The sequence below is a fragment of the Cervus canadensis genome, chromosome 2 (assembly GCF_019320065.1).
Source record: "Cervus canadensis isolate Bull #8, Minnesota chromosome 2, ASM1932006v1, whole genome shotgun sequence".
NCBI lineage: Eukaryota > Metazoa > Chordata > Mammalia > Artiodactyla > Cervidae > Cervus > Cervus canadensis.
In genome coordinates, this window is record NC_057387.1 from 86,605,155 (window position 1) to 86,625,684 (window position 20,530).

Below are 20,530 nucleotides of genomic sequence, written 5' to 3' on the forward strand. Positions count from 1 at the left end.
TGCTCCATCTTGACAGGAAGCGGAAGACCACCTGATGACATATTCATGTGTCTGGTTTTTTTGTTGTTTTTTTTTTTAAGTGTAAAAGTCTGTTTGTTTTTATGGTGACACAGGCAAAATTATATAAGTCAACAAATTTTTAAGGAATTTCACATGGTCTGATTTTTTCTATTGCCAATCACCTTGGTTCTTCCAGTGTCTGAGTCATAATCTTCAAGATATACTTTTCAAAAATAATTTTTGTTCAACCCACAGTTTTCATGTCAGTCAGTCCACAATTCTTTTAGTTGGGCTTCTTTGATCTCCAATGGAATGTGGATACACTTCAGAATTCCCCTACTGCAATCTTTGTGATCAGTTTCCTCAAGCAGCTTGACTTCCCTGGTGGTTCAGACAGTAAAGCGTCTGCCTATAATGCAGGAGACCTGGGTTCGATCCCTGGGTCAGGAAGATCCCCTAGAGAAGGAAGTAGCAACCCACTCCAGTACTCTTGCCTGGAAAATCCCGTGGACAGAGAAGCCTGGTAGGCCATGAGGTCACAAAGAGTCGAACACAGCTGAGTGACTTCACTTTCACTTTTCACTTTCCTCAGGCAGCTTACTTTAAGACCATGTTTAGGGTCAGAAGAGATGGATCTGCCTCAAAGGTTGTATCAAACTGAACAGTGTAAAAAATTATAGGAATACTGTATCAGTAGAAATACCAGGTCTAACATGAACAGAGCCAACTAAACCAGTGATGCCAGATACTGAATTAATATTGTACTGTCCTTTGAACAAAAATTGTGTTTTCCAGGAGCATTTAATGACAAGGAATGATGTCACAGTATAGAATTAATTTTTTTAGGAAAAGGCAAAAAAGTCTATGTTAGAAGTGTGTTTGTGTATGTGCTGTTTTAAAACAAAATAGCAATATAGATATGCATGGAAAAATATTGAAAGGAGATATAGTCAGTATTAAAATTGCTACTTGAAAGAACTAGGATTAATGATTTTTATCTTCTTTGTGTATGCTGTTTCTTCCAAATAAATGAGTATTTCTTCTTCTAGAAGAAAAATAAACGAAATATTAAGTATAAAGATTAAATTATAAATAAATATAAAAGTATAAAAATTAAACCCTAGCAAACCCAGTGCCAGAGACCCCATTCAATGAAGTTAGAGGTTGTGGAATGCTCTAGAAAGAGGCTGTAGAGGCCATACAGGGATCCCCGTGTTGATTGTTTGGGAAGATCTGGGACAACAACTTCTGCAGGCAGAATCCCTCATTCAGCCTGACAGCTTCCTTGTGAACCAGGGTCTCGTTTCTGTGTCAATAGATTGTCCGAGTGGAGCCCTTGGTGACCATGGGTCAGGTGACCGCCCTGCTGACCTCCATTGGCTGGACTCTGCCTGTGTTGCCCGAGCTGGATGACCTCACAGTGGGTAAGCCCTCAGACAGCCCTAGCATCAGAGCTGAGGGACCTCGGCCCACCTTCCATCCTATCTGTGATGGAAGTCACCCTGTCTCATCTCGCCCAGCTCCAAAGTCCGGGTGCACACTGCCTGCCAGTATGTGTCTGAACCCCTTATGTTATTATCAGACAGCACTTTTCAATCTCTGGTTCAAACCTGCTTCCCTATAACGTGCACCCATTGTTCCAGTTCTGCCCTGTGGAACACACAGAGCAAGTCTAGTCTCTCCTTCTATAGGATTCCAGGTCCCAGAGCCGTTTCTTCTCCAAAGAAACCCCTTCAGGTCCTTTAGCTGTTTGCAAGAGTTTCCCCCACCCACCCAACCCCCCTTTCATCAAGGTTCCTGTTGAAATAATGTGCCTTAAGTTGGGTCTGGTCAGAGGTGGTGGTGTGTCTCCCACCCACCCCTCACCTCTAAGCAAGCCCTCACGCTCACATCTCAGCCCTTCCTCCTCTCTCCTGCTCTCCACATCCACAGAGATGGGACATCTCCCCTAAGATCTGCCAGCCCCGTTGTGCCTCCCTCATGCTGTGAGTGTCCTGGGCTCCAGTGAGGTGTCCTAGCTCTCCCCCAACCCCTCCCAGCTCTGCCTGGCTAACACATGTGTCTCTGCAGGAGGACTGATCATGGGCACAGGCATCGAGTCTTCGTCCCACAAGTATGGCTTGTTCCAGCACATCTGCACTGCCTATGAGCTGGTCTTGGCCGATGGCAGCTTTGTACGATGCACACCGGTGAGTTCAGAGGTGGGGGACGTCCCCACCAGCCTGCCCTGGGCATTAAGGACCCCTGGGAGGTGGCCCCACTGGGGGTGCTTCGTTTAAAGTACACCTGTCCAGTCTAGGTCTGTGTTCGTGATAATAACAGATTTCTATAGCCCCTGAGGTGTGCTCAGATACTGTTATAAACGCTTTATGTATATTAAACCATGCAGTTGTTAAGCAATCTTATGAGGTGGGTACTGTTATTAGCTGGGCTTGTCTGGTGGCTCAGTGGTAAAGAATCCTCCTGCCAATGCAGGAAACACAGGTTCTGTTCCTGGATCGGGAAGATCCCAGGAGAAGGAAATGGCAACCTATTCCAGTATTCTTGCCGTGAACAGAAGAACCTGGTGGACTATAGTCAATGGGGTTGCAAAAGAGTCAGACACGATTTAGTGACTAAACAACACCAACAGCTATCATTAGCCACATTCTACAGATAGGAAACCAAAGCACAAAGAGGTTAATAAACTTTCCCCAAATCACAAACCCAGTAAACCCCACGTGGCTGGGATCCAGACCCTGCTTGTTGGGCTCCCGTGTCAATGCCTTTATCCATGTCACCATACTGTCTTGAAGTCAGGCCCAAGCATCAACACTCCATGCCGAGGTGAGTTGTATCGAAAATAAGAGGGACTGCTTTGGAGAAAAGAGGCAATTCTACTGCCCAAAGTAGGATGCAAACTGTTAAGGAGCAGGACAGGATCGAACCTTTAAATCCTCTCAGATCTCTCCGAGCATATGTGGGGGCCCCTGGGATGGGAGGAACAGTGTGATCCCTTAGAAGTAGATGTTTCCGAGAGTCACTCTGTTGACCTCACAGAGACCAGGGCAGGACTCCAGGCTTGAGAGCTCTGGTCTGAACAAGGTAGACCTCTTTGAGGATTCACACCAGTTCAGCGAGTTTCCCTGAACCCTCGCCTGGGCCCCGCCTTCTAACCTGTTTACCAGCAGAGAGGAGGCAGACGTTGGTGAATTACTTCCCTGTCCTTGACACAGGTAGTGCCAAGACAGGAATTTAGCCCAGGCCCTGGGTTCTCTGCACCCCGCTGCTGACGACACGCTGTAGTACAGGGTCCAGGGGTCAGATGTTCAGCGTGTGTCCACTCCGCTTCGCAGAAGGAAAACTCAGACCTGTTCTACGCCGTGCCCTGGTCCTGCGGGACTCTGGGCTTCCTGGTGGCTGCTGAGATCCGCATCATCCCGGCCCAGAAGTACATCAAGCTGCGGTTTGAGCCGGTGCGTGGCCTGGAGGCCATCTGTGACAAGTTCACCTATGAGTCCCAGCGGCCGGAGAACCACTTCGTGGAAGGGCTGCTCTACTCCCTGGAGGAGGCCGTCATCATGACGGGGGTCATGACGGACGAGGCAGAGCCCAGCAAGGTAGGGCAGAAGGAGGACGGCCGGGGCAGGCTGGGCAGGGAGCCGGATCCCCACCCTGACCCTGGCAGCCACCCTTTTCAAGGCTGCGAGCTGGGTCAGCCCACCTGGGTCAGAACCACCTGGGGTTCAGACAGCAGCATCAGTAGTTGGCCATCTTAGGCAGTGACCAAAGCATCCGCTTCCTCTGTCCCTACCAGCTGCCAGGGACAGGCATAATCTTTGATCCTCGCAATAACCCTGTTTTATAGATGAGGCAACTGAGGTTCCAAGAGGCCATGTTAACTTCCACAAGATGACAGGGTAATTGATCTGATACTTCAGAATCCAGATTGACACTGTGTAATTTTTCTTTTAAGTTTTATTTTTTATTTTTGGCCACACCACACAGCATGCAGGATCTTAATTCCCTGACCAGGGATTGAACCCGCACCCCCTGAAGTAGAAGGGCAGAGTCTTAACCACCAGACCACCAGGGAAGTCCCTGCTGTGTATTTTTTAATAATCATTCTTTGTCCATTGAGAAAGTATTTGTGTCTGATGAGAGGCTTGGAAAGTATATAGAAGTAAAAAGAAAGGCTCCACGTATAAACATGACCCAAGCCAGCTCTTACTAAGTGTTTGACAGGTTTATTTCCTCTCTTTTCAACATATAGATTTTTTTTAAAGCCTTTACAAAGTCATGTAACAGTGTTGAAATATATAAAGAAAAATTTAAAGTGCATGTCTTTACCCAAGCATGCACCCAGAGTAACCCCTTGTTAACACTGCACTCTTTGAGGCCTGTATATGTGCATGTGTGTGTGTGCAAACACACACTCTCGTTTTGTTTTATGATTTCCATTGTTGCCTGCAAATAATTGACCTAACTCATTGCTTCCCAATGAGTATTTATTTTGCTTAAAATGTTTTGCTCTTACAAATAAGATTACATTGAAGATTCTCTTGCATCTATCCTTGGCCTCTTGTACATGCATTTCTGTAGGAGTGAGTCCAAGAAAAGGAATTTCTGACCCAGGGGTCTGAACACATTGAGTGTTGATAAATACGACCAATGGCCCTCCACGAAAACAGGTGTTTCTGTCCACTTCCAGCAATGCAGTGGTGTGTGAGAATACCTTTCTTCCACGTTCTTGCCAGTGCTGGATAGCATCACTCTTTCATTTTTGCCAATCTGATAAGGTTAAAAATAGTAGCTCGTTTTATCTTGCAGTTCTCGGGTACTTTCAACATTACCATCTCTTTGCAGTGTTTCGGTTTGTCTTCAGCTGTGCTCACTGGTATAAAATTTTTAGTTTTCTGGTTTAGTGTGATAAGCATTTCTGCACGTCAGTTACACTGCCTTCATATTTAATGACTGCAGAAACATTGCAGTGAGCAAATGCTCTGTCATCTACTAAACCACTGCCCCACAGTTGGAAATTAAAGTTGCATCCAGTTTTTCATTATTTTAATTAACATAGCAGTGAACATCTTTTGTCTGTAATTTGAGTAATGTCTTAAAGTAGAATTAGTACATCAAACGATAGGCCATCTTAAGGCTCTTATCTGTCCCTATATACTTAAAACATTTTAAAATCTAAAGGGACTCAAAAATCATCGGGTACAATTCACTCTCCAGATAAGGAATGGAGGTCCAGAGAGGGAAAGAGGCTTCTCTGAGGACACACAGCAGACCTGGGGCAGATTTAAATTTGGGTCTCTGACTCCTGGTTGGTTGGTTGTTACCCTCATGCCTGCTTCTAGCATTTATCATCATCTGCAAACTTTGATCAAGCACTATTCCCACTAGTGAGACACTAGTGAGCACTGGAGGATGAGGATCCTGGAGCAGGAACAGGACTTCAGACACCAAGCGCAAACGCTTTGGTGCCCCTGGGCCGTAACTGCGGGAGCCCAGGTTGGGCCAAAGCCCAGGCAGTGTGTCACTCTGAATCTGAACCTAGTCACCTGGTAAGGAGGTCTCACCCAGAGGTTTTCACTTTTGTCTGAGGCACTCCCCTGGAGACTACCAGTGGTGATAAGCTGAGGGCAGGGACCAAGGGGAATCACATCCCACCTCCCCACCAAAAGTCATCTCTTTGATGTATTAGATGCCACCTAAAGTTGAGATTGTGTTCAGGGGGTTGCATAGCTTTGAAAATGTTTGAACACTGACCAGTTCCCTTCTTCCCCAAGAAGACCAGGGTTTTCTCCAGAGGCTTGCCCCGGTATCAGTGGCAGAGGACCTGGGCCTAAGGCCACAGACCTTTGTAAAGTGTTCCCATGAACAAGACCCTGATTCCACATGGGAACTGGGCTGGGGGAGAATGGTGGATGCCAGAGACATGTGCATGTGTCATCTGAGGAGCTCATCTCCCCAACATGCCTGTTCGGCAGGCTGCTCTGGAATTTGTCCCTGCGTGCCAGGCACTGCCCACCCTGTAAGGATGTGGCCCGTCCACCCCGTGGACCCTGCAAGGAGGCGGCCCACACCCATTTTACAGGGGAGACCCAGAGATAGGAAGCAGCTTGTTGTCTGAGTGCGCGGGCTGGTACTGGAACTCGTGTGGTCTCTCGGCTGCCAGTGGGCTGCCATGTGCCCTGGGAGACAGGCACCATCCCGGGCTTCCCTGGCACAAATAGTTCCTGATGGGTCCTGAGCACCAGGAGCACCTGTGTCTAGGTATCTGCTGAGTGTTGGCTTCGTCACACAGCTGGTGCCACTGCCTTGTATGTGGCCAGGCCCACCTGGGGTTAGGTCAGATGGCTGTGTTCCTGTTGGGTCTGACTCCTCTTTGCCTGCACAGGTGGAGGCCAGCCTATGACGACTTCCGTGCTCTAACTGACTTGAACCAGTAGGCTCTTTAGCCCATTTGAGCCCAGGCTCAAAGCCTGTACTTTGTGGCCCTGTTTACTCCCTGCAGAGTGGCCTCTCAGCTAAGTGGACCTGCACACAGGGTGACACCTAGGTGGGCTACAAGTGTTGGCTGCCAGAGATGGAGGGCACAGGTTGCCTGGCTCTGGGGTGGAAGGAACTGGCAAGGAGCTGAGGGCATTGAGAGGGGGTGGGAACTGAATACTGTGCCCCTACTGTGGGCAGTCACTGTGCTTGGCACTTTCTATATTATCTGTTTAAGTCTTTCCAACCATTTTGCCTGTACTGAAGATGAGGCTTGGAGAGTTTAAGTAACCTGCCAGGATCAGCCTAGTGCATTAAAAGTGGGAAAAGCAAATTGGCAAACAGCAGGAACAGGGTAATCCCATTTCTATAAACCCATGTGTGTGTGTGAAAATAAAACCTAATGAACACATATTAGCTTTCAGTAGTTCCCTCTGAAGGGTGAGGCTATTGGGGTGTCTCTCTTTCAGGTTACATATTTCTGCCGTGTCTAAGGCTTTCACCAGGAGTGTGTGTTGCTTTTAGAATCAGAAAAAAAAAAACTCACAGTTGTTTTTCTGTTTTTTTCCTTAATAATGCCCTCTTTCCAGAACCTCGCATTCCAGGTTCTCTGCCATCCAGCCCTGGCACTCTTTTGCAACAGGGGATGTGCTTGAGTCTTTGCCTTGCCTCTCACCTGCCTTGTGGCCTCGGGTAGTCTCTTTAACCTTGATGATTCTTTCTCCTGGTTAGTGAGACAAGGACACCTCTTTTGTGGGAGGTAGTGGAGGAGATAATGCATGTCTACAAGGTCATGGAGGGGGTAAAAAATGAACACATTGGGTGCTGGGGCTGCCTCCCTCATGGGCATTTAGCCCATGCTAGGCTCTTTCTCCAGCAATCCTGGCCTTGCTTACTTCTTGCTTCTGTTCCTGTCTTACCCTATCCAGTGGTCCCCTCTCCTATGTGGCCTCCACTCTCTGCTTCCTCCTGTCCATTTGCTGAGCCCCAGCTGGCTGTTATCTCACCTGCCCCATAAAACTTGGGTGCCTCTCCCACCCCCAGAGAATGGGCCCAAGCGTCTGCAGTGTGTATGCATGTAATTTGGAACAGGCACAAAGATCTCCCACAAAGTATCTATTTTTAGTGCCATTTAACATGTGAAGAAACAAGCTCAGTGTCACATAGCTAGTGGGCTCCTAGGCGAGGGCCAGGCCTCAGCCACCCAACCTGTGGCCTTTCTGGGCGGCTGTCCTGCCTCTCTCTCTCTCTGAAAGCATCGACCCACAGTCCCTTTCATGGGTGAATAAGCTAAGGCCCAGAGAAGCTAAGTCACCCCAGGGCACACAGTAGGTAAAGTTCTGAACCATTTAGGACTGAAGAAGACACCAGCTAAACATAAGATTGAGGCTTGGAGACCGCGGGGCTCAGTACCAGGAGATCCATAGCTTTACAGTGAGCTTCTCCCTCTGCTGTTGGGTGTCTGTGGCGGCAGTGCCTTGGCCAGAGGATGTGGAGCTTGGTCCAGGGCAGCAGGGGAAGCATTTTGGTCAGCTAGCACTGTCAGCCGGGAGACCCAGTGGAACCGGTGACCCCCACTCAGTGTTTGTGCCAACACCGGCCTCCTGGGAGGGAAGCAGGGAGGAACGTGCCTGTGCGGACCACGGCACAGTGGCCGACCCCAGTAAACGTCAGCTTTTCAGTTCTCTCACTTCCAGCTCCAGCGACCCTGGCCTTGCTTACTTTCTTGCTTCTGTTGCTGCCTTACCCTCCCTGATGGTCCCCTCTCCAGAGGGAGCAGGCTGAGCTCTCGAGTGTCAGGAGCTCATCGTTGGGCCCTGGGCTCACCACTTAACCTCCATGAGCTTTTGCTCTCCGCTAGAGAAAGCCTGCCATGCTTAACCTCATCCAGCTTTTAAGAGCCTCCAAGGTGATGAACAGACATGAAAGAGCTCTGGGGAGGCCAGGAGTGCTGAACAGAACCCGGGTATCTCTGTTACACCCTAGTGGCCTTTGGGGCTTTTCTGCAGCCTGACAACAGTGCCCTCTGCCATTTCAGCTGAATAGCATTGGCAACTACTACAAGCCGTGGTTCTTCAAGCACGTGGAGAACTACCTGAAGACAAACCGAGAGGGCCTGGAGTACATCCCCTTGAGACACTACTACCACCGCCACACGCGCAGCATCTTCTGGGAGCTCCAGGTGAGGCTCGGATTTCCCGGTAGTCCTGGCTCCTCCCGGCCAGGCTGGGGGAAAAGAGGGACTTTGTCCTCAGGAACTGGCGCAGCCTCTCACCCAGCAGCAGAACAGTGTTTCCTTCTGTGGAAACAGAAACAGCCAGCTTCCCTTAAAGCAGCAGAGTTTCCCCGAGTACCAGCCGGAAAGTGGGTCCTCTGGCTGGGTGCTCTGAGGAACTCAGACCTGTCCCATTCTTCAGACACTGTAGCCTGGCCAAGCGGCCAGCCTCCGGCCCTGAGAAGGGCCGCAGGAAGCGATTGGTCCTGCCTAGGGCTGGGGGTAGCTGTCAGGCATGTCCTTGACTTGTGGGTGAGAATTTGCTACTGTGCCATGAGAGATGGGGAGCAGTGACATTTTAAATAGGGAGTGAGGAAAGGCCTCTCGGGAGCTGCCTTCTGAGCAGAGACCAGCGTGGGGAAGACACAGCAGGCAGAACTTGAGAGAGTGCTCCAGAGCACGGCTCCTCAGTGGGCTGGCTGGGTTGCTGTTTTCCTTTTTTTTAATTGAAGTGAAAACATAAACTTAACCATTTTAAAGTATGCAATTCAGTATATTTGGTACATGCATGATATTGTGTGTCTACTGCCTCTATCTAGTTTCAAAATACGTTCATTGCCCTGAAAGGAAGTCCTGTACCCATTAAGCAGTTACTCCCCATTCGCTTTCCCCAGACTCTGGCAACCAGTGGTCTGTGGGTTTACCTATTCTAGACATTTTATATAAATGGAATCTTGCCACACATGGCCTTTTGTGTCTGGTTTTGTTCACTAAGGCTGTTTTCAAGGTTTATCCACGCTGTAGCATGTACCAGTACATCATTCCTTTGTGTGGCTGAAAAATACCCCATTGTATGGATGAACCACAGTTTGTTTTTCCACTCGTCTACTGGTGGACATTTGAGTTGTTTCCGCCTGTTGGCTTTGTGAATAGCACTGCTATAAACATTCATGTACACAAATTTATTTGGATACTAGTTTTTGGTTTGGGGGCAGTCTATGCCTAGGAGTGGAACTGCTGGATCTGTGTGATAATTCTGTGTCTAACTTACTAGGGAACTACCAGACGTTTTCACGGTGGTGAGCCATTTTACATTCCCAACAGCAGCATGCAAAGGTTCCAATATCTCTGCATTCTCACCAGCGCTTGTTGTTTTATGGTGTTTTGCTGTAGCCATCCTAGCGCGTGAGAAGTAGAATCCTGCTGTAATTTTGGTTTGCATTTTCCAAGTGACTGATGATGTTGAATATCCTTCCATGGGCCTGTTGGCCATTTGTATATTTTTTGAAGAACTATCTATTCAGATCCTTTGCCCAGTTTTAATTACATTGTTGATCTTTGTTGTTTTAAGAGTTCTGTATATATTCTGGATATTAGACCTTTATCAAATACATGATTTGCAAATATTTCCTCCCATTCTGTAGGTGGTCTTTCACTGTGTTGATAATGTCTTTTGATTTACAGAAGTTTTTGGTTTTGATGATGTCCAGTTTAGTTTTTCTTGTGTTACTCATGCTTTTAAGTGTCATATCTGTAAGAATCCATTGCTAAATCCAGTGGAGATTCAGCATTAATCATGAAGATTAATTCCTCTGTTATCTTCTAAAAGCTTTATAGTTTTAGCTCTTATATTTAGGTTCTTGATCCATTTCAAGTTTTGTATATTTGGTGAGACGTGGGGGTCCAACTCCATTTTTTTTGCATCACAGCAGGATGCAAGTTGTCACAGCAAGCCTGCATGTTTTTAAAAAACAGCAAGAAGGCCCTTTAGCTAAACCCATGGTGGAGAGTGAGGTCAAATAGCAGCTGGAGCCTAGATCATGTGGGTCCTTGTAGTTCAGGGGAGGACTTTCTATTTTGCTTTGTGTGATGAGAAGGCCCGTGGAGGACTTTGTACAGAAAAATGACATGACCTGATTTTTGTTTTAAAATGATAGTTTTGACAGCTGGACGGAGAGTGGCTGGGGTAGGGTGACTAGAGTGAAAGAGAAGAAGAAGGAAGGATTCTGTTGTCTGGAGTGGTAGCAGTGGAGGAGGAAAGGAGTCTCAGATCTGGGAGGTACTGCAAAGATTGAACCAACCAACAGGATTTCCAACAGAGTGTGACTCCAAGGTTAGGGACCCAAGCAACTGGGTGACCTGAGGTGCCATTGACTGCCATGGGCAATGGGGAGGGGCCTGGGAAGGAAAATTAGAAGTTTGGTCTGGGACATGTCAGCATGAGATGCTTCTCAGACATCCAGGTGGGATGTCAAGTGGGCAGTTGGCACACATGTCAGATCTTCAAAGGTTGAAGGATCACATACCACTGTGGGTAGGTAGCATCAGCAGAGAGATGTTAAAGTCATGGGACTAAACAAGTGACGGAAGTTAGAGAAGAGAAGTCCCAGAGCCAAGCCCTATAGGTCAGGGGAGGAAAAACCAGCCAGGAGAGGAGAAGCCGCCATCAGTTGGAAGGAAGGAGAAACCCAGGATAACTGGCAACCTGGACAGTGTGACAAGAAGGAAGATGAACAACTGTGTCAAATGTCCCTGAGTGAGATGAGAATGAAGAACTGACCTCTGGTCATTGATGACCGTGAGTCCTGGGGCTGAAAGCCTGATGTGAAGTAAAGAGAGAACGGAGACAAGGAAGTGGGGACAGTGAAAACAGAGATCTAAGAAGGATCAGTATCAGGGGAAGCAGGGAAATAGGGTGGTAGCCGGAGGGGGTTGTGGGATCGAGAGGAGACAACAGAAGGTAGAAATGACCTCATGTTGATGTGCTGGCGGTGCAGGAAAGAGGGTGTGCTTGCAGACGGAGCCTTGAGCACGGGCAGATCCTGCGCTCAGGTGGAGGGGTGCCCACTAGAGCCTGGAGGGTCACCCCCTGGACAGTTAATGGAACAGTTGCTGTGGGGGGTGGGTGTTCTCTTCCAGTTGACTCAGTGAAATAGGAAGCAAGGATTTCAGCCAAGATGAGGGGGCGAGGGGTTGTTGAAGGACTGAGAAGAGAGGAATTGGGAACTTGTCCCTTGGAGAGTGGGAATGAGTTGACTAGGAAAATGTCATAGGGTTGCCAGGCAACAGTGGGCCTGCCAAAGATTCCTGAGCGTGCATTTACAGAGACCGGCCCTGGTGGCTGTGGGTTTTCACACATTCAGCTGTGTGGATGGGACAGAGAATAAGGAGAAAGTTAGATTTAACCACGGTTGAGATTTTGCAGATGAGTAAGACAAGTGAGGCAGGGTTGGAGAAGCTGGGACGGGATCGTGATGAATTCAGAGCCAGCTTGGGGAAGGGGGTGGTGAGGATATGCGGGGCTGACGGGACTTACGTGCTGGCCTGGGTGCCCCTTGGGGTAAAGAGTTGATGTCAGAGCACTGGAGGGCAATAAGCAGCAGGAAGGGAGAGGTAGTGGTGGCCAGAGGACCAATGCTTGAAATTGAAACTATGGTGTTTTCCCCCAGCATCCAGTTCTGCAGGAATGAAGTCCTTAGCCCCTGCAGTCACTGACCTTCAACACACCCTGAAAGGAATTCAGGGTAAAGATCAAGAATGAGGCTGTCTGTGCTCTGGGCAAACTACCAGAACAGACCTTCACATAGTTAGAAGATATTTTGAGGAAAAAATTTTATGACCCAAAACTCTTGCATCTTCACGTACCTAGTAAAGCAATAAAACCATTAATAAGATGTCTGTTCCTTGTAACTAGAAACAACTTTGAACCAAGAGATATGCTTGATGACAGTTGTTGTTTAGTCGCTAAGTCATGTCTGACTCTTTGTGACCCCATGGAGTGTAGCCCACCAGGCTCTTTCTGTCCTTGAGATTTCGCAGGCAAGAACACTGGAGTGGATAGCCATTCCCTTCTCCAGGGTATCTTCCTGACCCAGGGATCAAACCTGTGTTTCCTGCATTGAAAGGCAGATTCTTTACCACTGAGCCACCGGAGAAGCCCTGGATGACATGTATCCTTCGCCAAAATCACGTACATACTGACCTCACCTTTACCTCTTCACAACAGTTTCTCAGCACTCTCTGAGAGTGGGTCTTCTGGGCTGCAATCTCGGTGAGCTACTGAATAAACTCAACTCATAGCTCTGGTGGTTTTTTTTTCTTTCCCCCCAAGTCAACAGAGGTAGTGAATATAACATCAAGAGGTCAGCAAACTTCCTTAAAGGGCCAAATAGCAAAGGCTTTAGGCTCTGAAGATCATACTTCCTGTCACAGCCGCTCAGCCCTGCCCTTGTAGCACAAGAGCAGCCCTGGGCAGCGCTTGAACAAATATGTGTGGCTGTGCTCCAGTGAAACTATATATAAACACAGGCAGGGGCCCGGTATAGCCAGTGGGCTGGATCCACTTGTAGGACCGATCCCGGCATGCTCTAGTTTGTCATCCTCCACTCAGGAGCGTGATGTGAAAGTCAGTGCAGAGGCCAGGTGAAAGGGAAGATGGCTGGAGGACAAACAGGAGGATTATCAGAGGAGGCAGGTGCTAACCATATCAGTGATAGCATCAGTATTGGAGAAAGTGGCAGTGATCTGGGCATTTGAGGGATGATGGGGGTGGAGGTGGTGGGGATGTTGCCGAGGATTTCCGGGGAAAGGAGGGACAGAGACCTGGAAGCAGTAATGAGGGACCAAGAGGAGCCCACCTCACCTCCATCTACCCCAGACGGTCATGGAGAGAAAATGATACCACATCAGAGGGCTACAGCCAGGGCCAGCCTGGTATCAGCAAAGAGCAAGGAGACAAGTAGATGGCCGAGAGAATAACTTGAGGATGGAGCGGGTGTGCTGCTGTCAGACCATGACAGAGCACAGGAGAGGGCTTGGGAGATGGGGAACAGCGGCTGGTGGGATCAGATGAAAAGATACTGCGTGGCTGCAGCACAGCAGGGATGCTAGTAAGAGGTACCGGGAAGTCCACAGCGGCTAAGCGAAACAGGAAAGTCAGGCATGAAAGAATTACGTCTGGTGGTGTCGGGTCAGTTCTAATCATGGGCAAGGTCTCTGGGCAGAACATGAGGGGACAGTGGTGAGGGGTGCAGGAGCGGGCAGCAGAGGGTTGGTTCCTCAAGGCCTGTGGAGCCCTGGGCTTCCTCCATCCCTATTAGTCCTGCTTCAAGGAGTGTCCAGGCCCAGAGCATTTGGTGGAAAGTTTTGCCAAAAGCAGAAAACTCCCAACTCCTCCTTTACCCCTGCCAAAAGCAATGTTAAGGTTGTGGGAGGTGTGAGCAGGGTATTTAAGAGACAGGAAAGGCAAGAGGAGCCAGCAAAGTACATGAGAGCACGTCAGAATGAGAATCACAGTAGTTAACATTAATCCCTCCTTATGTGTTAGTTCTTATGTCAAACACTTTATACCACTCTCTCCATCTTGCTGGCAACCCTGGAAAGGTATATCCTGGTGTTATTTCCCTTCTACAGATGAAGAAGCTGGTTTAGGTTGTCCAAATTGACACAACTCAGTAAGGGATAGAGTATAATAGTAAAGGTTATCTATTGCTGCTTGATGAATTCACCCCACATTCTGAAGATGAAAGCAGCTGCCATCTGTTATCACACAGTTTCAAGGGTCAGAGATTGGAGAGCAATGATGTGGGTCATTCTGGCTCAGGGTTGCAGTCAAGGTGTCGGTCAGGCTGGTGTGCTAGAGTCTTTAGGAAGGTGAGAATCTGCTTTCTGGAAGGACCCCTAAGGTGGCTGTCAATGAGAAGCGTCTGTTCATTGCCAGCTAGGCTGTTCAAGTGCCTCACCACAGGGCAGCAGACTTCCTCCAGAGCAGGTGATCCAGAGAGACCACGGAGGGGTCCTCAGAGCCTTCCATGACCCAGTCTTATCATCTTGCGACTCCCTCCGTGTTCTCTTGTTAGAGTGGAGTCTCCAGTCACCCAAGGTGGGGGGGAGATAAGCTCCACCTCTTGAAGAAGGGAGTGGCAGAAAACTGGACAGATTTTGAAACCAGAGAGCGAGGTTTCAAAATGAGGTGTGTCTTATATTTTTTTGCTGCTAAACACTAGCCTTTACTGCCTGAAGTTAAAGGAAGAGTCTGAAAGGATGGTGTTTTACTACCAAGATGTGCACACAGGGAGTTTATTTGGGGGAGCTCTGGTGATCCCTAACTGCGAGAGAAAGTGCAAGTAGGGCTGGGCAGAGAGACAAGTTGAGGTGTGATACAGTCACAGCACAGACCTTAGCCAAGCCACAGGGAGGTCTGCGGCTGCGTGATCCTCCCGAGTTGTCTCCCTTTGATGCCAGCCCACGGATATCACAACTCGTAAATGCCAGAGCTGGGAATCAAACCCAGAACCAGCTGGGTAAACCCTGGGTACCACCATGCCCCTGCAGATAGGAGTGGACCCGTCGTACTTCCATGAAGGCCCCAGGAAGGTCCTGGCCCATGGGGACACTGGGCCCTGCTGGACTCCTCTCCATCCCCAACCCTCGTCTTTCAGGACATCATCCCCTTCGGCAACAACCCCATCTTCCGCTACCTCTTTGGTTGGATGGTGCCTCCCAAGATCTCCCTGCTGAAGCTGACCCAGGGCGAGACGCTGCGCAAGCTGTATGAGCAGCACCACGTGGTGCAGGACATGCTGGTGCCCATGAAGTGCCTGCCGCAGGCCCTACACACCTTCCACAACGACATCCACGTGAGCCGGCGGGGCACGGCCGGGCGCGGGGCGGCGGCGGGGCCCGGCAGCCCTCCTCTGGCCTTCCCCTGTGGAGGGAAAAGCCCTGACCCGCCCCTCCGGCCCCCAGGTCTACCCCATCTGGCTGTGCCCCTTCATCCTGCCCAGCCAGCCGGGCCTGGTGCACCCCAAGGGGGACGAGGCCGAGCTCTACGTCGACATCGGTGCCTACGGGGAGCCACGTGTGAAGCATTTTGAAGCCCGGTCCTGCATGAGGCAGTTGGAGAAGTTTGTCCGAAGTGTGCACGGGTGAGCAAGTGCCCGGAGTGTGGACAATGCCCTGGGAGGGTGCGGGGAAGGCCAAGACACCAGCTCCATGGCCAGACCCTTGGGTGCTGAACGACCCCTCAGGTTCAGGAAGGGAGTTGGGACAGTCTAAGGAGGTGGAATTACAGGCGTTGTTAGCCTTCCCTTGTACCTGCATCCCCCGCCCCTCCACTGAGCATCCCAACAGTACCCCAGCTGCTAGAGCCAGAAACCCAGGAGTTACCCCACTCCCCACTGCAGGGCGGGCCATGGGGGTGCTTTAGACATACCCAGGGGCTCCCGCTCCAGGTTGGAGACCAAAAATGTCCTAAAACAGACTGTAGGCGAATCTCAAAATAATTATGCTGACTGAAAGAAGCCAGGAAAAAAGAGTACTGTATGGTTCTATTTATATATATATATATTCTATTTATATAAAATTCTGGAAAATGCAGTTGAACCCATGGTGACAGAAGGCAGGTCTGCCTGGGATTGTGGAGGGTGATGGATGGCACTGGGGTATTTGGGCTGTGAGTATGGCTATGGCCATTGTCTGGACTGAGGTGACTATTTCAAGGTTATAGCCATACATCAAACTTGTCAAGCTGCAGTTTTATTTTTTAATATATTAAAAAAATTTTCTTATTTTATATATTTATTTTGTTGAAGTTTAGATGATGTACAGTATTGTATGTCACAGGTATACAATATAGTGATTCACAATTTTTAAAGGTCATGCTCTATTTATTTATGGGCTTCCCAGGTGGCCCTACTGGTAAAGAACCTGCCTGCTAATGTAGGAGTCATAAGAACCACAAGTTGGATCCCTGGGTTGGAAAGATCCCCTGGAGTGGGCATGGCAACCCATTCCAGTATTCTTGCCTGGAGAATCTCATGGAGAGAGGAGCCTGGAGGGCTACAGTCCATAGGGTCCCAAAGAGTTAGACAGGACTGAAGCAACTTAGCATGAACACATGCCCTGTTTATAGTTATTATAAAATAGTGGGTCTGTTCCCCGTGTTATACAATATATCCTTGTAGCTTCAAGCTGTACGCTTTCATCACGTGCAGCTTATTGAATGTCAAAAAAGGGAAAGAAAGCGGCCTGGCAAATGCATCAGGGTAGCGGACATGTGGCACACTGCATCCTTCTTACTCTTCCTCCACTACCACTTAACGCCCTGAGCCCAGACTCCCCGTCTGCAAAATGGGGTTAAAATTCATGCCCCAGCTTCAACCACTAGCTCGTTGTGGGGGCGGGGGGTGGGGGTGTCAAACAGAAATTCCCCAAAAGCTCGTCCTGCCCTGCAAAGCAGGCAGTGCATTAGGGGTAACTGGAGTTCTCTGCACCCCTTTCCCCTCCCGGGGCCTCTGTGCCCCACCCCTGAGCCCTCACCCCTGTGTCTGCACTGCAGGTTCCAGATGCTGTATGCTGACTGCTACATGGACCGGGAGGAGTTCTGGGAGATGTTCGATGGCTCCCTGTACCACAGGCTGCGGAAGCAGCTAGGCTGCCAGGACGCCTTCCCTGAGGTCTACGACAAGATCTGCAAGGCTGCCAGGCACTGAGCCGGAGCCCGCCCAGGAGGAAGCAGACGCGAGGGGGGACCCTGTCCCCAGGGCCAGAAGGCATCTACCCTTCACTCAAGCTTGGCTGCTCTGCCAGATCCACACTTTGAGAAAGAAACCCCTCCAGAAACACCCCCTACCCACATGGCCTTGACGGCTTGCTCCCAGCTTCCAGGGGCGGCTAGGTGGAGTGGAAAGGATGTGGGATTTGGAGTCAGACAAACCTGAATCCAGTTCCCAGTTCAGCCACTCATTAGCTGTGTGACTCCAGGCGAATCACTGAGCCCCTCTGAGCCCGGCTCCTCATCTGTCGAAAGCAGGGGTGGGTAATGCTCCCTGCCTGCTGTGGCATCTAAGTCAAGCACCCATTGCAGTGGACGTGCTGAAGAATTGACAAATACTATTAGCACAGATTCCTGCTCAGCATGACCTCAGACTAAAGTGCTTTGGATTCAGTGGTTGAGTCCGGGAAGGCGCCACATCAGGTTACCTGGGCTCAGGTTTGGTGGAAAGGGGTGCCCTGGAGTTGCGCTGCCATCACTTGTCAGCCAGAAGAGTTGCCCCTCGGAGGGAAGGAAGGAAAGTTCCTTTCCATCGCTGGGCTCTTGGGAGGGCAACAGAGGGGGTGGGCAGGCCCAAGACGTGCTGTGCCAAAGCCAGGTCTGATTCCAAAGTTCCCTCTGTCTTCCTTGGGGATGCCCTGCTCCTTCTTCCTTCATGCTCAGGGTTGCAGGCCCACCGCAACCATTGCCCAAGTCCACTCAGAGAGGACCGTGTGCTTGTAGAAGACACTTCAGGGTGGAATCCTGTCTGGGCCTGGGGCAGGTGGGGTGAGTGGTTTTGGCTCTGAATTGAATCCACAGGACCTGGGCTCATTCTTGCCTTTCCACCCTCCGTGCTGCTTATCCGCAGAACCTGCTTCAACCTGCTGGGGCGTGTCCTCCGCTCTGCAGTGGGTCTGGGAGTGGGGCGGGTGGGACCACACCAAGCAGGAAAATGCAGCCTGTCATCCTTAGGTCTCGTGGGGATCCTCACTGTGGCGCTGAAAGAAAACAGCATCAACTTGATTTCTACAACCACTCATCCCCTCCTTTTTTTTCTTTTTTTTCCCTTCCTCTCCCCACCCCCAGCTGTAGTTAATTTTAGTGCCTTACAAATCCTAAGCTCAGAGAAAAGTTAGCTTCGTGTCTGTTCCAGAGGGAAGGAAACCTTCCCAGGCCCCTGCCCACCTATTAAAGCTTGGTTGTTTATGCAGCTCCATCTTAAGAACTATCCAGCCTCAGCTGAAAACCCAGACTCTGAGAGGGAATTACGTAACGGAATTAAGTGAGCTGGGCCAGGCAGTGATGTTCTGGAATAGAGGAGAGCACTGGCTAGGAGCTGGGAGGCCTGGGTTTCAGTCCTGGCTGTATTCTTCACAAGCTCTGCCTCCATGGGCAAGTCATTTGTCCCTCTGAGCTGCAGTTTCCTCATCTGTCACATCCATGTACACAAGACCACCCGAGGCTCTTCTGCTTTAGAAGTGCACAGCTGTCTTAAACACCGTGATTGCGAACCCCACGATAAAGCCTCGTCTGCGTGGAAAGTCAGAGGGAAAAGTAAATGATCCAGGTGGGGGTTGTCTGCCATTTAAGATCCTTCCTTCAGCCCAAGGCCAGCTCTCATCTTTTTCAGAAAGGCACACCTGTGGCCTGCAAGGAAGTGTCAACTGGTTGCCAGAAGCCTCCCAGAGTCACACTTTGGCGCCGAGGCTCACTCCACCCACCCCGGGTTTGGCACACTGGTGTCTTGATGTGGTCCTGGGACTGCCAGGCGCACTCGGGGCACTCAGAAGGCAGAGGAACCACTCTTACCCATTTGGCCTCTGGAGGGGGCATAAAATCAGAAACCTCATTTTCTCGCTTGTATGCAAAGCATGTGAACTCTGGCACTAGCTCTCCCAGTGGGGCCTGTGGGCTTCTTGCTCAGCGGTAAACTGATGATCCTACTTGCTGTAGAGGAAGGGTTAACCCAAGCAAGATAAGGCCCCATCCTTTCACCAGTGGGGCCTCTGTCCCTGGGCCCCTGGGAGTGTGGCCAGAAATGCCAGCAGCCTCTTGTCCTCAGTCCTACAAACCAAAATCCTGCCCTTCACAGACCTTGCCCGGAACCTGGGGCTGGGAGGGAGGGTCTTGGGGTCACACCAGCCTCAGGGTCATGTTTTGCTTCAGTGATATCTTGCCTAGAAAGGGGCAGTCTTCCAAGCATGTCGAGCTGAGTTGCCAGCTCTTTCTTGCAGCCAGTCTTGTCACTATCCAGCCAGGTGGTGGTTTCAGGTGGAATTAAACTTGGCACATGGCGGGGTGCAGGGAGCACATGTGAAAAGTATAAGAAGAGGCCTCTCCCTTCCAGAACCCCGAGTTTCTTGGCTGCATGACGGTTTTCTGTAAGATCCGGACTCTAGCCAGTTTCTTTGGCTGGAAGGATGCATAATTAGCTGTTACAGGAAGGGAGGGTGTGGGGAAGGGGGTGGCCGTGTATGCTGTGTGATATTTTTCTTAAATCATGGGGACCACAGAGAAAGGCATGGGTCCCCCCAGCAGGCTCTTGCAGCTGCAGGTGCTGTGCCTACTGTCTGGAACACTTCATGTCCCTGTGGCTGTGTGGCTGCTACTTCTGTAAAAATAAAAGTGTGACCTGGAAAGTAGCCTCTGTCATTTCTTGCTCTGGGGACCACGATGTGGAGGCAGTCCTGGTTCAAGTGCAGGCTCTGCCCATCACTGGGCCAGTTTCCCTTTGAACCTGCACACCCAGGGCTGGATGATGGCATGGGGGAGGGGCGGGTGTATTAGGGCAGAGGGGCCAGGGTGATTTTCTTCCCCATTTTTGAATTTCTATCATTGTCACAATGATCTGGCTTGGATGTTAATAATATCTGCCTATTTGCAGGGTAGAGAACAGACTACAGGGGAGAAACTGGGAAGCTAGGAGACAAGTGAGAAGAGTTTAGGTGAGGTGATGGTGACTCAAAGTGGGGCTGTGCTTTTTAAGACATCAAACATGACTGTCAGAAGCTCTGGGCTGCAGTCCTGGCTTTGTCACTGGGATGACCTGACCAATTCTGGCAAATCAGTTAATCATGTTGAGACTATTTTCTTGTCTACAGACCAGCGGAGACCACTAACTGTCCACTAAAACCCACTCCTCCCTTTGAGCACACCCCTGGACTACACTTCCCAGCCTCCCTTGCCCTCAGGCGTGCCCTCGTGTTAGAGTCTCTGCAGGACAATGTGAGCTGCAGTGGGGAACCCCTGTGTGAGGGTCTCCTGGCTCTTCTGGTACTTCGATGCTGGTGACAGCCCAGCCA

The 20,530-nt window shown here is 50.0% G+C and overlaps 1 protein-coding gene and 1 non-coding gene across 3 annotated transcripts in view; one reads left to right on the forward strand and one right to left on the reverse strand.

Moving 5' to 3' along the window:
* DHCR24 (24-dehydrocholesterol reductase) overlaps positions 1–19,867 on the forward strand; it is a 37,262-nt gene extending 17,395 nt beyond the window's left edge. For both annotated transcript variants that reach the window (XM_043461197.1, XM_043461196.1), the window contains exons 3-9: positions 1,319–1,424; positions 2,071–2,189; positions 3,336–3,599; positions 8,516–8,659; positions 15,133–15,330; positions 15,440–15,618; positions 17,031–19,867. In XM_043461197.1, the coding sequence (XP_043317132.1) occupies positions 1,319–1,424; positions 2,071–2,189; positions 3,336–3,599; positions 8,516–8,659; positions 15,133–15,330; positions 15,440–15,618; positions 17,031–17,184 (1,164 nt within the window). In that variant the 3' untranslated portion in view covers positions 17,185–19,867. The remainder of the gene's footprint in view (positions 1–1,318; positions 1,425–2,070; positions 2,190–3,335; positions 3,600–8,515; positions 8,660–15,132; positions 15,331–15,439; positions 15,619–17,030) is intronic.
* On the reverse strand, positions 684–830 carry LOC122437513. The gene has a single exon (XR_006268325.1). It is a non-coding gene; the product is annotated as a small nucleolar RNA SNORA8 (small nucleolar RNA).
* Positions 19,868–20,530: the final 663 nt, after the last annotated feature.